Here is a 19456-nt window from a genome sequence, read left to right on the forward strand (position 1 = left end):
GCTATTGGGGCTCGACATACCACCCAGAACCTTCACCAAACTAGCAGAGACAGTAATTCAAGAGCTTCGGACTCAAGGGATACAGGTAGTGGCCTATCTAGACGATTAGCTAATCTGGTCAGACAATGCCCAGATTTCCCGCGTAGCAACGAACAAAGTCCTCACCTTCCTTCGGCAACTGGGATTCCAAGTCAACCTCGAGAAATCCCGCCGGGTCCCACAGACCAAGTTTCAATGGCTGGGACTACAAGGGGACCTGTGCTCCCATACGCTGTGCCTCCCCAAAGCCAAAAGGAAGGTGATAGCGAGGAATACAAAACAATTTCTCAAGGAAAAGTTGACCTTCCGAAGGAGCCGAGTGGATCCTAGGTTCCTTACAGTTCGCCTCCGTGACACACATCGTCCTGAGGTCCAAACTAAAGGACATAAACAGAGTGTGGAGCTCCAGAGCAACCACAATACGCCGAGACAGACGTCCTCGCCTTTCCCCAACCTTGTGAAAAAGTCTGCAGACTTGGACGAGGATCAAGAATCTTTCCAAGTCGGTTCCTTTACAACACAAGAAAGTCCAAGGGTTATGGTCACCGGTCTTCCAACAAATGCACGTCAACGTCCTAAAGGCCATGGCAGTCTTCCTCACTTTAAAACGTCTCAATTCAGCCAGGAATCTCCATATCAGACTGGTTCTCGACAGTGCAGTCATAGTACACTGCCTCAACAGAGAGGACTCCAGATCAGCCCAAATAAACCACGTCATGTTGAAGTTTTTCTCTATGGCGGCAATGCACAAGTGGCACCAGTCAGCAGTCCATCTAGCAGGAGTCCGGAATGTGGTAGAGGACTTACTTTCCCGGACGACTCCGCTAGAGTCGGAATGGTCACTAGACAATCGATCTTTCCAGTGGATGATATCTCCAGTCCCGGGTCTCCAGGTGGATCTGTTTGCGACGAAATCCAATCGCAAAATAGATTGTTATGTAGCCCCCAACCTGGACCCTCAGGCTTATGCCACAGACTCTATGATTCTAGATTGGAATACCTGGAAGACGATTTATCTGTTTCCTCCGGTGAACCTCCTGCTGAAAGTTCTGCATAAACTCAGATCCTTCAAAGGTCAAGTGGCTCTCGTAGCCCCCAACTGGCCCAAGAGCAATTGGTTCCCCTTGTTGCTAGAACTAGGTCTCCGCCCCTGGCGGATTCCCAATCCGGTGTTAACAAAGACAGTGCAAACTCGCAATGTGTTCGCTTCCTCAAGGATTCTGAATGCCCTAACTTTATGGACTTCATGAAGTTCCCAGCCCAACGGGGTGCAAACATCGATCCTTTGAATACTATTTTCCTGGAATCTGACAAAAGGGAATCTACTCTCCGTCAATATGACTCAGCTGTCAAGAAATTAGCTAAGTTCTTGAAAGATTCTCAAGTTGAAAAAATGACGATGAACCTAACTGTGACATTCTTCAGAACTCTCTTCGAATCTGGCCTGGCAGCCAATACCATTACTACAATCAAGTCAACCTTGAAAAAGATCTTCCATATTGGTTTTGACATTGATCTAACGGATTCACATTTCTCATACATTCCGAGAGCTTGTGCCAGACTAAAACCTTCAACTCGCCCTAGCGCAGTTTCCTGGTTTTTGAACGATGTTCTTAAGCTAGCCTCTGACACCCCAAATGAATCCTGTAACTATATGGCATTGTTAAGAAAGTCACTTTTTCTTTTGAGCCTCGCCTCGGGCTCCAGAATCTCAGAATTGTCAGCCTTATCTAGAGACCCTGGTCATATAGAGTTTCTCTCTTCGGGTGAGGTTCTTCTCTCTCCTAACAAAGTTTTCCTGGCTAAAAATGAAGACCCCCGAAACAGGTGGTCTCCCTGGAAGATTGCTCCACTTCCTTGGGATCCATCCCTGTGTTCAGTTACCACCCTGAAAGCCTACTTAGGTAGAACTTCCACTACAACCACAGGGCCCTTATTTATTAGAGAACACGGGGGAACTATTACCCTTAAGGGAATCAGACAACAAATTCTTTATTTTATTAAACAAGATAATCCTGCATCATTTCCACATGTCCATGATATTAGAGCTGTGGCTACCTCAATTAAATTTTTCCACCATATGAAATTTGATGAGCTCTCAAAATATACGGGTTGGAAGTCCCCTAAAGTTTTCAAGCGCCACTACCTAAAACCTTTAGAAGCTCTTAGATTTGCCACAGTAGCTGCAGGGAATATAGTTCCTCCTGAAGGTACTGAGTCCTAATCATAATGTCCTGCTCTGTCCTCTTTCCCTCCTGCCTGACTTACCTGTTGTTCCTACCTGTTTTGTTACTAGCCTATACACCCTTATGGTGTATTATTTTATTATTCAAGTGTTCAATTTCACGAATTGTTTTCATTGCACTTGTTCTTGAATCCCCGAGCTGATTTTATTTTGCATTTTTGATTACCAAGCTGGATTCCCACTATTCACATCTGTTGAATTCTACCTACGGGTTTCATTATTGATTGTTTACCATGTCTATTTATCACTGTCATATACATGTTGATCTAATTTTACGGGTTTCCACATCCCTCTTTTTTATATTAAACTCATCAGCTCTGTTATTTTGTGTTATTCCCTCTTCAGGTAGTTAGCCATATTGGGTCCCCATTCTCTGGTACGATTTCACTGGGCGGCACGGGTTGGAGCCCAGAAAAGGGATTTTGAAGGAAAAATCTATTTCTGGGCGAGAGACCCGTGCCGCCCAGTGAACCCACCCGTCCCTCCCTGATTGGGCCCCAATCTGGGGTGCTATAAGGGGTGACGTCTGGCATGGGATTGCTAGTAGTAGTAGGATGTTGAACGGCACCTCGCTGTTCGGGGATGTTGACAGGAGATATCTAAATGGTGCGAGGCCTCTGGTTGTGATTTATTCAGCGCCCCAGTATTATACCGACACCTTATTAAGGTGAGCGAGCTGGGTTCAACCTAGCATTCCTATACAAATTTTTTTCTGGTAAATTCATAGCAGTTTTTACCTTAGAAATGATGTTAAAGGAGCTTTTCACTGGGCAGCACGGGTCGGAGCTCAGAAATAGATTTTTCCTTCGTCAAAATCCCTTTTTTCCCCATAAATCATCAGCTGTCTCGAATATGGAAGTGATCGACCTGCAAGGGGTGACTAGTCTACATGCCTTTGTCTGCTTTAGGACTGATTTTCGTCTAACTTCCCTCCTCCCCGTTTTTTTTTTACCCCCCAGGGGTCGACCTCGACCCTGAAATACCTTTATAGTGGTAAGTGATCAAACAGCAAAGTTATTACATAATTATAAATTGTCGAACAGTGTTGATACTTGTTTGGTTCTTTATAGTTGGAAAGTGTGGGTGGATGGTGTGTCTACCACTTGCATGACATTGGTTTTGGTTTAGATGCCATATATTGCCATGAGGTCCATTTTCCTTCAAATGCTAAATTCTGAATTTTTTTTTATTTTTTGCAAATTTCTGATTTTTTTCTATTTATTTTGAATTTATCTTCAATAATGACCAGCAGGCAGTATTCCCTCGGCATGGATGTCATCCACATACTTCTAATGTAGTTAAAAAGAGATGTTGATGATAATATGGAGCTTGCAACCTCATGTGTTTGATATTTATTTCTCTGATAATTTCTCCTTCGTATTTGTCAATATTTTTCTTATGTGTATTAGGTACTTGAAATTGATTTATATAGTGTTTTATTATTATTATTATTATTATTATTATTATTATTATTATTATTATTATTATTATTATTATTATTATTATTATTATTATTATTATTATTATTGTTGTTGTTATTATTATCATTATTATTATAGATCATAGTTTATGTATATATAATAATTTGATATTTTACTTTTTATTGGTCAGCAGTTTCTTATTTTGATTTAATTTTACTTTGATTGGCTACCGATTTGCTATTTGATATCCTTTTATTTTTATTAGTTACTAATAATATTTTCTCTTGCTGTAAGTATGGTATCAATTTTGTGTTGGTCACATCAAGCTTCCTGAAAGGACTCACTATCATAGCTGCCCACCTAAGACTGACCACATGACAAACACCACTTGTTTGAGGAGCAGGAAGCCTGTTTGTCTATAGCTTCAAGCTGTCTTGTATCTGAACTGTACCTGATAGTTATAGCTAGGTTAAATCATGAAACTTTCTTTTTTTACTACTTGTTTGTATAAATACAGAAGTTTTAATCTTTGCAAAATAGATATCACCCATTTTTTATCTAAAATTTATTTCAAAGAATTTAAATTTTATATGATAAAAATAATTGTCAAACATCCAGAAAGCCATCAAATCAGTTTTATTCCAATCTACTAATAATTAGATAAATAAATAACACCTTGAAATTTACATACCCATTCTTCATTTCAAGTGGTAGATTGGGCTGTAAGAGTTGTTACGGTCTGCGGCCATTTTGTTGACATACCCGAAAGGTAAGTTGGCATATCTCTATAAATTCTTGTTTTGTATAGAATTCGTGATAGTTTGGTATATTTTAATGCATAAATATCATATTTTATAGGAGATACAATGATTTTCATAAGAAATTTACATTGTGAAACTAGGCCGTCAAAAAATTACCTTTAGATTTCGCTCCTGATATAACAGTAAATTATATCTTAGTGCACATTTTATTATGTATTTCTGTTCTAGGATAATATGAGTTTATTCTATAAAGAAATTAGCCTCTTCCTATTTCATTTAGGTACCAGAAAAAAATTAGTGAAACTTGGACTAGTTTTTTGGCCCAAAAAAATTACCTTTTATTTTTCATTTCAGATTTTGACTTCTATGGGTCCAACTCATTTCCAGCAATTACACGCTGTTGCTTTGCCATCTAAGAAGGTGTCCCTAAAGGAATTTATGTGTATATGTATATTTCTATTTTTTTGTGAATATTTATGTCAAGTCTTTTTTTTGTATACTTTAATTTTTAATACATTTCCAATGAATAGTTATTTTGTAAATGGGTATCATTAATATTTTCAGTAGTTTTTAGCATTCTTTGAAGTATTTTTAGCAAGTCAAACAATACAGATTGATGCATAACTAAACTTTTCCTGAATTCTTTTTGGAGTTGGGGTCGTGCGTGACCGAGTATACCCTTAAAGGGGTGTCCGAGTAGTGTACCTATCCAGGGTTAAGGAGCCTAAGGTTAGACCAGCTGTTGTGTAGCCACCACAGGGGCGATAGAGAACGAGCCTCCTGTGGGTCACATCCTGCAGGTAGTGGGCTGTGAAGGTCATTTGACGCTTCCACACCCCAACCTGCATCACTGAGAAGTTTCTCTTGAATGTCAGGGACTAAGCGATGCCTCTGACATCGTGTGCTATAGGGCGACGTGATGGAGGAGGGTCTGGATTCAGGGAGAGGTGGACGACCCTGCGAATCCAAGCTGAGATGGCGTACTTCTTGACCCTCCTCTACGTCCTCCCTGTGCTCACAAACAGGGCTTGCACTCGAGGATGAACTGCAGCTGTTCTGTTAAGATAGAGCCTCAGACTCTGTACTGGGCACAGTAGGGGATGGCCTGGGTCATCTGTTACAGAACGGAGACTCGAAATCCTGAAGGAGTCGAACCGTTGGTTCGGAACTCAAGGATTTTGAATCTTAGCAACAAACTCAGGGACAAACCCAGATGTTACCTCCCCCCATCCCCTTGAATGTGCGACGTCGTGCGAGAGACCAAGAAGTTCACTGATTTGCTTGGCTGAGGCCAGAGTGAGCAGGAACATCGTCTTGTAAGTCAGGTGACGATCAGAAGACCTGGCGTAATGGTTCGAACGGAGGTCTCTTAAGAGACCTGAGGACACGAACCCCGTTCCATGGAGGAGGTCTCACTTCCGACTGAAGGCAGGTGAGGTCGTAGCTTCGTATGAGTAGTGAAAGTTCCAGCGAGGAAGAAATGTCCATTCCCTTCAACCTGAAGGCCAGGCTTAAGGCTGAGCGTTAGCCTTTCACCGCCGAGACTGAAAGGCGCATTTCTTTCCGCAAATACACAAGAAACTCCGCTATTGCTGGAATAGTGGCATCGAGAGGAGAGATACCACTTCCACAACACCAACCACAGAAGACTCTCCACTTCGCCAGGTAAACCCTTGCAGATGACTTTCACAGGTGTCGAGACATCCTTTCAGCAACTTGTTGCGAAAAGCCTCTCTCTGTGGGGAGATGCTGGATAGTCTCCAGGCATGAAGCTGATGCGATGCTATGGCTTTGTGGAAGATGTTGCAGTGTGGTTGTTTGAGTAGCTCGTGTCGTAGAGGAAGTTCTCTCAGGAATTCCGTTAGGAGCTGCAAAAGGCCCGGGAACCACTCTGCATGATGCCATAGCAGAGCTAATAAGGTCATTGCCAGGTTGACCAATAGTCTGGTCTTGTTGAGCACCCTTCTCATCAGACCAAACGGTGGGAAGACATAAACGTCGATGTTGACCCACCATTGTTGGAAAGCATCTTACCAGAGTGCCTTGGGGACTGGGGAACAGTACAGTGGAAGCTTGAAGTTCAAGTCTGTCGCGAACAGGTCCACCGTCGGGAACCCCACAAAGTCAGGACTTTGTTGGCTACTAGCGGACCCAAAGACCACTCAGTATTCACTATCTGCAATGCTCTGCTCAGACTGTCGGCGAGCACATTCCTCTTACCCAGAATGAAGCGAGCCGATAGTGGAATCGAGTGGGCTTCGGTCCATCTCAGTATCTCTACTGCAAGATGGGATAGCTGTTACAAAAAGGTACCTCCCTGCTTATAGATATAAGCCACTACCGTGGAGTTGTCGCTCACGACCACCACGGAGTGGGCCGCCAGGATCTGTTGGAATTGTTGAAGTGCCAGATATATGGCCTTCATTCTAGCAGATTTAAGTGGAGTCACTTTTCTGATTCTGACCATAGGCCTGAGATCCTGTGGTTCAGAACGTGGAGCCCCCACCCTTCTTTTTGAAGCGTCCGAAAACAGCATCAAATCCGAGAGGAGGACAAGAAGATCCATTCCCATTCGAAGGTTTCCCTACGTCCCCCACCACTGAATGTCCATCCGTTCCGCAGGACCCATAGGAACCAGGATGTCCGGGGAACAGAGGCCTTGATTCCACCGGGACTTGAGCCGCCATTGCAGGGATCTCATCCTGAGGCAGCCGTTTGGAACCAGACGGGCTAAGGAGGAAAGGCGTCCTAGGAGACGTAACCACGATCGGGCTGGAAGCTCTTCTCGTCTGAGGAACGGATATGTGACCCTCCTCAGCCTTGCTATCCTGTCGTCTGATGGAAAGGCTTTGTGGAGATTGGTGTCCAATATCATGCCTGGATATACCAGTCGTTGAGATGGAGGCAGAGAAGATTTCTTGGGATTTACCATGATCCCTAGATCTTGGCAATGTCCCAGAAGCTTATCTCGGTGTCGAAGAAGGGTCGACTCCAACTCTGCCAGGATCTGCCAGTCATCCAGATAGCAGAGTAGACGGATGCCGATCCTGTGTGCCCACGAAGATATCAGGGTGAACACTCTGGTGAATACCTGGGGTGCTGTGGAGAGACCGAAACACAGCACCTTGAACTGGTAGATCTTGTTGTCTAGGTTGAACCTTAAGTACTTCCTGGAAGACGGATGGATTGGGATCAGGAAGTACGCGTCCTTCAGATCCAGTGTACACATGAAGCCTTGCAGTCTCACTGCAAGTCTGACCGTGTCTGCTGTCTCCATGCTGAACAGAGTTTATTTAACAAACTTGTTCAGAGATGAGAGGTCGATGACGGGTCTCCAGCCTCCAGATGTCTTCTTTACGAATGAATGAATGAATGATTTAAAGTTTTCAGGCATCCTGACATCTAAGGTCATTGATGCCGGTAACATTTAATTTATGTATACAAAAGTAAAAAATTAAATAAAATAAAAAATTAAAGAGTATTCAATTAAAATCATAAATATTGAATGTCATAAAAGTTAAATATTTTTCAGAAGACCTGCTTCTGAAAGAAATCTAAAAATGCCACTTGCATGGTAGGACACATCATTTCCAAGAATCTTGGCAAGGATGAACCTGCCACCCTCACCTCGAGCCTCAAACAAATATCTATTCCGCAAGATGTAATTGGGGCATTCGGTCAACAAATGCCTTACTGTTAGAGGTACTAAACAGTTGTCACAATACGGTTGGTGTTGGCCCTTCAGCAGAAACTCATGTGTCAACCGAGTGTGACCAATACGGAGACGACAAAGAGACGTCTCCCATTTTCGGTGCATCATATTATACCTCCCAGGAGATATGTCATTTGTTACTTCCCTCATTTTATTGCCATCTTGACTATCCCATTGCTGTTGCCATTTATTGCAAACCAATTTCTTGATGTCAGGTAAGAAATCATTACAGGCAATGGGATACCTTCTTGGCAGCAACTCGGATGCAGCCTCCTTAGCCAGTGAATCTGTCTTCTCATTCCCGGACACACCTACATGTGCTGGAACCCAACAAAATTGAACTGTTATACCTCTCCGTCCAATAATGAAAAGCCATTATAAAATCTTTAAAACTAGAGGGTTATTAGAATTAAAAACTTCCATAGCTTGAAGGACACTCCTTGCATCACTAAAAATTGTAAAATTACCCTCCTTCTCCAACGCTATTTTCTCAATAGCGGTTAATATGTCATACAGTTCGGCAGTAAATATGGAAGCGGTCAGAGGAAGTGCACCTCTACAATTAAAACCATTACTATGTACTCCAAATCCAACGCCAGCATCAGATTTGGAGCCATCAGTATAGATAAAAGTTGATCCTCTATGTTCTTTAACATGTTCATTAAAAAGAGACCTGGCTTCTAGGTCTGACATATTCTTCTTATCTCCAATAAAATATTTACAAAAAGAGATCTCTGGTAACTTCCATGGAGGCGTTGATGATACCTTGAATGGAAGTACCTTATTTCTAATTATATCCACACTATTTAATAATCGTTTCACCCGAAAGCCATAAGGTTGAGGAGATTTTGGGTGCAACTTAAAGTATGATGCGTGTCTTACAAGGCTTGCAGTCTGAAAGGCTAGAGAGTTAGGGAGTCTTTGCAATCTAAACCAATACCGAAGAATGGAAGACATTCGGTAAAGGTCTAGAGGTAACTCTCCAGCATCAACAAGGAGACTTGGGATAGGCGAGGTTTTAAAAGCTCCAGTAGACAATCTAATACCTGCATGATGTATCGAATCTAATATTTTTAACCGGCTTGGGGTGGCTGAAGAATATACCTCACAACCATAACTAATTTTGGAAAAAATCAAGGCCTTGTATAATTCTAAAATAGTATTGCGGTCTGCCCCCATTGACAATACTTTTAAGATATTCAGAGCTTCAACACATTTAGCTTTTAGCGCTTTTAGGTGAGAAACCCATGTAAGTTTACAGTCAAATATCAAACCTAAAAATTTGGTTTCCGATACACATGGTATCCGTTGACCTTTAATGTATATATCCGGGTCTGGATGTACTCCCCGGATACGACAAAAATGGACAACGGTAGTTTTACTTGTCGAGAACTTAAATCCATTCATGTCAGCCCACTGGATAATTTTATCAATAGAGAGTTGGATTTTTCTCTCAACCATTGCCATTCTAGTGCCAGCAAATGATATTGAGAGATCATCCACAAATAATGTTGAGAGAACATCCTGGGGAATGGCTGAGGATATCCCATTAATTGCTAGTGCAAAAAGGGTTACACTCAGCACACTACCCTGAGGAACTCCTTCTTCCTGGCACTTACTCTCTGATAGAGTTTCCCCCACTCTCACTTGAAAAACTCTACGGGAAAGAAATGCCTGAATAAATAGTGGCAGCTCTCCTCTCAATCCCAATTCATGAATGGTTTTAAGAATACCATATCTCCATGTGGTATCATATGCCTTTTCAAGGTCAAAAAATACTGTAACATGGTGCTGTTTGGAAGCAAAGGCTTCACAAATAGAAGACTCAAGTCGTATCAACACATCAGTCGTTGAGTGCATTTTTCGGAATCCACATTGAATCGGTGATAAAATACCTTTCTTTTCAAGGTACCATATCAGCCTTGCATTGACCATCTTCTCCATGATTTTACATAAACAAGATGTCAATGCAATAGGACGATAGTTTGCTGCTAAAAACTTGTCTTTACCGGGTTTTAAAAAGGCTAAAATAATGGCTAGTTCCCAAACACTTGGGTAACTATGATCATGCCATATTCTATTAATAATGCTTAAAATAAATAGCTTTGTATTAAAATGTACATGTTTAATCATTGCATATGGAATTCCATCGGGTCCAGGGGCTGTATCGTTGCAATGAGCAAGTGCGGAATCAAATTCTCTTTCAGTGAAAGGAGAATTATACGACTCTTCCCTTCTTGTTGCAAAATTTAACATTTTCTTTTCTTCAGTGCTCCTATACTGGTGACCAGGGGCTCCTTCACACTTGCTGGATACATTTGAAAAATGATTAGCCAGGGCATTGCTAACTTCATTTGCTTCAGTTACATACTGGCCATTCACCTTCAACACTGGTGGTGGGTTGGGGGTGAATTTGCCAGCTATCTTTTTTACTTTCCTCCACACAGAAGATGGTGGTGTTCTACTGTTAATGGAGGAAACAAAAGACATCCATGACTGGCGTCTTGCTTCTTTCATGGCACGACGGAACTGTGCTCTACATTTCTTGTACATACTTAAATTCTCATCAGTTCTGCGTCTACGCAATCGTGTTAGAGATCTTCTTGTGGCTCTATGGAGTGCAGTTAGTTCTGAAGACCACCACGGGACTGGTCGTCATTTGAATAACCCTGTTGTTTTGGGAATTGAATTGACTCCTGCTGTATGAAGAGTTCCATTCAGTAGGTCTATGGCATCATCAACACTTTCAAACTGTTCTGCTCTCCCTTCGATTTCACTTAGCTCACAAAATTTAACCCAGTCTGCCTTGTCTAGATTCCAACGTGGCGATCTTTGCAAAGGCGGACCCTTGTTGGTGTTTATAATGATTGGTGCAGGATCACTAGTATGCCAATCATCTAATGTCCTCCAATCAAAACCGAGAAGGCAGTTAGAGCTTGCAATTGAAAGGTCAATGCATGACAAAGTACCTGTCTGAACATGGAAGTGTGTGGGCTCTCCTGTATTAAGGAGTCCCACATCCTCATTCTCCACAATTGATGAGATAATATTGCCCCTTGTGTTTGCTAAAATATCACCCCATAAAGGATGTCTACCATTCATATCTCCCAGTAAGAGAAAAGGTTGAGGGAGTTGTTGAATGATCTCTACTAAATCATCATATAAAATATTATCATTTGGAGGTAAGTACAGAGAGCATATTGTATATTTTCTCCCTATATCAATTTGTACAACAACTGCCTGCAGGGTTGTACGTATAGACATGGGTATTTGGGGAACATCTCGACGAATGTACATGAGACTTCCGCCATGGCTCCCTGCTTGTTGATTATATGGTGTTCTATAGCTAACATACTCTCGAGGACTAGGAGTGTTAGAATCAAGCATACTTTCCTGTAGACATACAATTATGGGGGAATGCTCATGAATTAGGAGCTCAAGTTCTTCATATTTCGCCCTCAAACCCTGACAGTTCCATTGCAAAATGGAGGAGAAAACTATGGATTATTTCTGGAAGACATCTTGGATGAGGTCTTCCCATTAGCAGTTTTTAATCTAACATTATTACCTGTAGGTTTCTTCAGAGGTGGTCTTGTTATGTTGGGTTTTACGTTGGTGTTTTTCTTTGTATCTTTTTTATCTATTTGTTGAGGGGGATGGTGGACCTCAACTTGAATTTCTGATTTATTTAAATTATCTTCTGGTTGATCGGCAACATCAACAGACAAAACATCATATTTATTTGATGTCATAATTCTAGTATTTCTTATGGAAGGGGGTGAGAGAGATGGAGGTCTCTCTCTTTTACGATTAGTAGGTTGTGAGTTACCAGGTTTTTGTAACTTCCCCACTACAGGTACACCTGATAACTTGGTGTCAGGTGGAATCTCCATTAAATCAGGCAAGGATATGGCCTGGGAGAGGTTAGTACTATCCTTTGTAATGGGGGACAAAGGTTTGATAGTGGTGGGCAATGTCTTTTGGTTGATACTCAATGATAAATCTTTAGGAGGAGATATTCTTGTCTTATGCAGCACTTTATCAATAGATGGTGAATTCCTTTTTCGAGAACTACCTACAGTAGTAGGTGGGCGAGATGATTCCCGAGGAACTTTTTCTCCTGTTTTTAATGTCTTTGCATAAGTGTTAGATTTATTTAATAATCTCTTGGCATGCCCCATGCTTACATGTTCAATAATTGATTGATTGAGGGCAGCCTCTTCTAACTTATAAAACTGGCAGCTCCTATCATTAGATTTATGATTAGAGTTGCAGTTTAAGCACCTTGCCTCAAATGTACATTCCCCATGGTAAATATTGGAGCAAGTATTACAAATTCTTTCACTATTGCAAACTTTGGAAGGATGTCCAAATTTAAAGCAATTATAACATTGCAGTGGCTTTTGCTTGAAAGGTTGAACTCTGATCCTTTCATTTTCTATGTCTATGTGGGAAGGTACATCGGCATCCTGGAAAGTAAGAACAATCATTGATGTTCCAGGTACTTTATGTACTTTCCACACTGATAGAGGACACATAGTCAATATCTCTTCTTCAGTAAATTCATACAGATCCCTATTAAAAACCACTCCCCTTCCATAGCTAAAATTTAGATGGGGTTTGATGTCCAATTTTATATCATCATTTACTGACTTCAAATTGGACAGCATAACAGACTGTGTATATGACTTGGCCTTTATCAGGTAACTTTTCTTACCGAATCGAGATATATCTCCAGGTGCGATCGTACCTACCTTCCTCTGAAGAAATTTGCAGACCTTGATATAATTTTCCGTACCTCCTACAGATTGAGCAAGAAGCCACATTGGTGGTTTTGGCTTTCTTTGGGATGGCATATCTGCCTCTGTATCTTTATCAGCCCAGTCTGCTGGTCTGTAGACATCCAGATCTTTAGGTGCCCCATCACACAGAGCACCCTTAACACTCATATTACCTACTTTAATATCAACAATATTACGGCTTGCATTAAATGCTTCCTCATGACAATTAAATGATAACCAAGATTCCCAATTATCATCTTGAAGTTTCATTCTAATTTCTTTTATTAATCCATAACACTCAAATATTTTATGTAGCATATCATAATTAGTTTCTAATGGGATTTGGGCAATGTGCAGGACATTCAATTTTCCTGTGTTGCCCCAATTACCCTTTTTCCGAGTGTTTAAAGAATAGTCCTTTTTAGTTCCTACGTCGTCAACGGAGTTTTCTTTAAATGAATTGCCAGAGGTCGTCAACAGTGCCGGGGGCGAGTCAGCATATCCAGGGGAGGTGGGGTCATTTTCACAAGAATCCATCATAAAAAAGAAGAGAGAAGAGTGATTTTTTGAAGTTTGATTTACCTGCTTGAGAACATTAAGGCATCACATGTTGGGAAGGAAATTTACACTCTCCACTACCGGCAGAGTGAGAGTATACTTCCCAGATGGTCCACTCCATACCCTACCCGAAGGATAGCATCAAAACAGATATAGAGGCACAGGTGTAAGCTGAACCCGCCTGTTAGGACTGAGACCAAGAAACTATGGAATCATCCTCCCCATATCTGTAATGACGGGCTTCCGGCCAAAAGCCGAGAGTCCTACCCCAAGCGTTGGATCCCCCTGGATTCCGAAGACCCAACATTTGAGAATAGTTCCGCCAAAAAGGTCCAAACCATCTTCGGGATGGCTGAGATCATCCAATACTCTCACATATAGCTTTGAGCACAAACACCTCCCAACCGTGACACCTTTCCCATTCATCAAAGCAGGCAGCAATACCGGATGTATAAACATCCGCCCAAGTGGCAATAACAGATGTAGAAACATCCATGCCATAAAAAAGAGAAAAACAAAATAATACACACACACATATACATGTAAATATATACACATACATATGGGAAATTTTACTCATAGGGTTGGGACAGCAACATGAAGGAAAGTTTATAATATTAGGAGAAGGTTGAAGCCATATAAAGAGGAAGAAAAAGATGAAAGAGAGAAATTTAGATTCAAACTGGGGGAGCAATTTCCCCAAGTTCGAGAGCCCTCTTGCCCGTCACCAAGATTCAGCACGGGAATGAAATGCCGTGCTGAAGCTCAATGACTTCATCAAGGCATTCTCTCATTAAGAGGGCATTCTTTACGAGAAAGGGTTGACTGAAGGAGCCTGGGGAGCCGTTGACGACCTCCTGGAGAGCATCCTTCTTGAGCATAGTCTCGAATTCTGCCCGAAGGGCTAGTCCCTTTAGCGATCCATGGCAAAGGCGCTCAACGCCACTGGATTCGCTGTCAGGAGAGGAAGAGACGTTAAGAACGGGACGCAATATTCCAGACTGATCACGGAGATCGTCCAGGAATTGGACTTGAGTAGCTGCCACCTGAATGCGCAACTTGCCGGCATCCCCTCACTGGTGGACATGCTGGGAGATTGCCAATCTTAGTGCTTGCGGCCTTGGCCGCTCCCTCTAGGATTCTTGCTTCCCATGGAGGACTTTCAGCCCTTCTTGTCTTTGACAGGAAAGGGCTACTGCTTGGACACGTTCGTCTTTGCTGCCGCTGCCGGTTTCGTCGTCTTGGATTGGCGAGGTTGTTGAGGTGCTGGAGGTTTGTAAGGCTTAGATGTAAGAGCCCTTTGGAGAAGAGAATCGTGGTTTGATTTCCTCCACCTCTCAGCTGCCTGTTCTGCATCCTTGGGCTCAAACAGAATCTTTCCCAAGATGGAAGTGTGTCTGAGCTTGCAGGTATCCACGGCTGGGACCCTCGAGTGGAACCTCTTGTCGCATCACGTCTTTTCCAGTTCGAGTTTGCCCACAAGTTCAAAACTATGTGAACCAGAAACTCGACGGAACGTGTGCCCGAGAGAAGGAAGGTCTCCAGGGCTTTCGTGATGCTCTCGTTGAACAGATCCTCGGGTCGCAGCAGGATGCCCAGAGACCATAGCCAGACATCCAGCCATGAAGTGGCCAGTATGTCGCACTTTGCGACCTTCTCCTGACTCAGGATCTCTGTTGCCGAGAATGTCATCTGCCGGCTAGAGAGTCTCTCCACAGAGACTCCCCTGGCAAGCTCTTCCACGGAGTGGTGCTCTGAATCATGCTGCTCTCCTCCTGGTGAACTGGCAGCAAAGTCTCCTGTACCCAAATGCTCTACTTGGGGGAACTCTAGAGTCCTTCGATTCCCTCCTAGGAGGAAAACATAACTCCAACAAAGAAGTCTGAGGGCTCTTCTCACCCTAACATAGGACGAAGCTCCTGCTTGAGGTGGGGTTCCTACCATTTGTGCGGTGGGAGAAGGTCTCTCCTTGGTAGAGGGAGCGCGCTGGCGCTCGCGCGATGGGAAAACCCCAGGGGTCGCGCGCGAGAGACACTGGCGATCGCGCAATGGGAAAAAACCCTGGGGTCGTGCGCAAGAGACCGTTGAAAACACTCTCGTGTGGGCGCACGAGAGAGACATCATAGGGTGTGAAGGAATCAGATTGAAGAGCTCGTGAAAAAATTTGGCGCGTGCGCACGGCTGTCAGCGTGCACTCGTACAAGGTTGTTTGAGCTTGAAGATTGTTGCCGCTTGTGCGCAAAAGAAGATAGGCAGTGCTAAAGATCGACGGCGCTGAAAGATCGTTGGTGCTTGTGCGCGCAAGAACATCGTCGGCGCTTGAAGATCACCGGCGTTTGCGCGCGAAAGAAGACCGTCGGTGCTTAAGCGCGCACGAAGATCGTTGGCGCTTGCGCACGTAAGATCGTTGGCGCAGGGAACCATCGGAGCCTGTGCGCAGACGATCGTCGGAGCTTACGTGCGTAGGGAGATCGTCAGCGCTAGCGTGTCAAAGAAGATCGTTTGCCAAGAAGATCGTCGGCGCTTGGAGATCGTCAGTGCTCGCGCGCATAAGAAGATCGACGGCGCTCGAAGATCATTGGCGCTTGCGCACGTAAGTAGATCGTCAGCGCTCGCTCGTGAAGGATGATCGTCGGCGCTTATGCGCGTAAGAAGGTCGTCGGCGCTTATGCGCGTAAGAAGGTCGTCGGCGGTTGAAAATTGTCAACGCTTGCACGCGTAAGAAGATCGTCAGCGCTAGCGCGCAAAAGAAAATCGTCGGTGCTAGGGCGTGTACAAAGATCGTCGGCGCTTGCACGCGTAAGAAGATCGTCAGCGCTAGCGCGCCATCAGAGCTCGCTCGCCATCAGAGCTCGCTCGCGAAAGAAGATCGTCAGCCAAGATGATCGTCGGCGCTTGCGCGCGTAAGAAGATCGTCAGCGCTGGCGCGCAAAAGAAGATCATCAGCGCTGGCGCGCAAAAGAAGATCGTCGGCGCTAGCGTGCATACGAAGATCGTCGGCGTTAGCGTGCATACAAAGATCGTCGGCGCTTGCGCGCGTACGAAGATCGTTGGCGTAGGAAGATCATCGGCGAGCACGAGCGCGCGCGCGCTAAGATGAAGGGACAGCTGACAGGACAATCCGGGACTGAGACAATCAGGACTGAAACAGGATTCCTCTGGATGGAATTCTCAGGAACAGTAGGCAAGAGCTTGCACGCAGGAAAACGTTGGCGCGCAGGGGATACCTGGCGCTTAAGGGATTTACTCACAGTGTGAGAAAGCCCCTTTTGCCCCGAAGGGACCGGTGTCCGTTAGATAACGGGGTGCGTAGGCGCCCACATTGTCAGCAGCCAGGAACGGACACGGCAGGTTAGAAGGTCTAGGAGATGGCGAACTTCGGAGAGGTCCCGAACAGCCGGCTGGTCTGAACAGGAACAGTCCTCCGAAGAGGGGTCTCTAAGAGTGGCCTCTCTCGCAAACGAGAGAGGTGAAGAGACTAGAAGACACTGATGATGGCGCCCCTTAGAGCCGTTGGATCAGCAAGCTGACCTATAAGGAGCAATCCTCCGGAGAGGAGTCCTTATGAGTGGCCTCCTCGCAAACGAGAGAGGTCACAAGAAGATCCTGCAGCTGCTCAGCCCCTTGAGCATAGCTGCAGGTGCGACCGCTCAGCCCCAAGAGCATAGTCGCACGAAATTCCATGGTGCGGCCTTGCAACCGCTCAGCCCCTTGAGCATGGTTACAAGAGCGGTCGCTCAGCACCAAGAGCATAACCGCCCGAGAACCAGGGAAATCCATCCAGGAATTATTAAGGTAAGAGAAGTTCCCCCTGCAGGGGAAAAAACTCATACCTGAGAAGGGAACCTCCCTCGGAAGGGAAGTTACCTACCCCTGGAGGCGAACCTCCTGAGGGTTCTAAGATAAACTAAAAAGCCGACAGTTGTCACGGGAGAACTTCTAAGAGAAGGGAACACGCCCATGACGATGTCCTAGAGAGGAGGCAGCAACAGCAGACTCCCAAGGCAAAAAACAGGGCAGCTCTGCTTCGTTGGCACATTTAGGCAAACAAAGAAACCAGAACGTTACTGGGAAAATAACATAAATAATTAGTTAACAGAAATTCCCCCGGGAGGAACTCCGAAGAGAAACCCCGAGGGAATAAGAAGATAGGAATTACAAACCAAGTCTGTGCCCTCCTCCCCCCCTCTGACATTCACGGGAGAAGGGGGAGTGGGGAGAACTGTAACAAAAACAGAATTATAACAGAATTATAATTATGTAATTCATTTAAGAATGTTCACAAAAGTAAGAACGACTGAACCCCGAAGGGAAGTGTTCTCCACAGAAGCTGAAAAGTTAACAAATACAATTACAGTAGATTCATTGAAAATAAATGAGATAAATAAAGGGAATAGCAACTCAACCCGCTACGGGAAAGAGGCTACCGTAATAGTACATAGTAGTAGTAAAAGGGTGAACGACCTCGAGTTGAGAGAGAGACCGTAGTCAAACTAAACTCCCACGTTCCCTTCGCTGAGAGACCAAGTTCCCCGCAGGGAAGGAGGAACAGCGGGGAAAACAGATGAATGGATAAAGTCCAACGATGACGATTCCCCACGGCAGCCGAAAATCGGAAGCCGAAGGAACGACCGAAGGACCAAGAGAACGTGCCCCATGATGTGCAACCGCGGTGGCCTGGTACTACGCGGTGACATTGTCGTACACTACACACACACACACACAGCATAAACACTGAAAAGGAAACTTACAATATTTCTATACCCAAATATATACATAAACATAAAGAATGTTTACTGTACATATATATTAAGTATAAGAAAAAGTAAGTAATTAAGTAAAGACAAAACATTAATGGCTGCCAAGCGAGGGTGAGAGCAGACACATCTGCCCACCACCCGTGCCAAAAGCGAAGTGAACCAGTTCACTGGTGTGTGAGGGGGGAGGGGTAGCTAGCTACCCCTCCCCTACCCCCTCACTAACTAGTGAGGGGGTAGTTAACCCTCGTTAAAAATCTAGTGGCTCGCCATTTCAGCTACGCCGAAAGTGATACCCAATGTAAATAGCGTAGTTTGTATTTCGGTTATGGAACAATGAAATATTTGAAGGTGACATCTTCACATGAAGCCATACACGACTAAATCAATTGAAGCAAAACTTGCAGCGGAATTACAGTCACAGCTCTATCTCTTATCATTACTATTAAAAAATACTCTAATAATTATAGTTACAGATCAATCACTTATCATCATTATGAAAAAAATAATCTAAGTGGTATCAGCTGCAAATAATTTTATAGCAAATGCTATTCAATATTTGACAAAAGTTTAGCTATTGAAGAAATACTTTATCGAGCCTCAAAACATGTACATCATCCTAGCCTTGTTTCATTAAAAATAATTGAGGAATGCAGATCTCCTTTTAATACCCCTTACAAATAGCACTTACTGTATTTCCTTCAACTGGTGGAGTTTGAACCATCTTGATATGTGGCTTGAATTTCGAGCCGTGCCTTCTGCCCGGCCGCCTTTCCATCTGCTGGGGAATAATAATCTCGGGGGAGGTTGGCGTGCCGGCTTTACTGCTCTGATTAGACGAAGGCTTTTCAGATGAAGCTGAATAACTCTGACTCACATTGATCGGCCCAGAAGATTTATCTTGACTACTGTTAAGTACTGAACGTGACACACCTCTGTTTGTATTTGGTGCTATGGGTGACCTGTCTTGGTTGAGTGCAGAGGGTTTGGGGTCGGTCGAGAGCGTGTGAAGCTCCAGCAATTTGCGCTTCAGTTCCGGACTACTGTTGTGGCTGGAATCGGGAGTAGATCGACCACTCCCGCTAACATCGCCTGAAAAAAGTATGACGAGTCATTTGAGATTAAACCTTTATCAGTTTTGAGTCGTTGCAGATGTGTTTTCTTTCCTTTCTGGTCAGAGAA

General features: G+C 43.9%; 1 protein-coding gene across 4 annotated transcripts in view; it reads right to left on the reverse strand.

Moving 5' to 3' along the window:
* Positions 1-19456, reverse strand: part of LOC137632989 (PDZ domain-containing protein 8-like) — a 454088-nt gene that overhangs the window by 121200 nt on the left and 313432 nt on the right. For all 4 annotated transcript variants that reach the window (XM_068365143.1, XM_068365144.1, XM_068365141.1 and 1 more), the window contains exon 10: positions 18966-19366. In XM_068365143.1, the coding sequence (XP_068221244.1) occupies positions 18966-19366 (401 nt within the window). The remainder of the gene's footprint in view (positions 1-18965; positions 19367-19456) is intronic.

This window comes from Palaemon carinicauda, chromosome 42, assembly GCF_036898095.1.
Source record: "Palaemon carinicauda isolate YSFRI2023 chromosome 42, ASM3689809v2, whole genome shotgun sequence".
Classification (NCBI taxonomy): domain Eukaryota; kingdom Metazoa; phylum Arthropoda; class Malacostraca; order Decapoda; family Palaemonidae; genus Palaemon; species Palaemon carinicauda.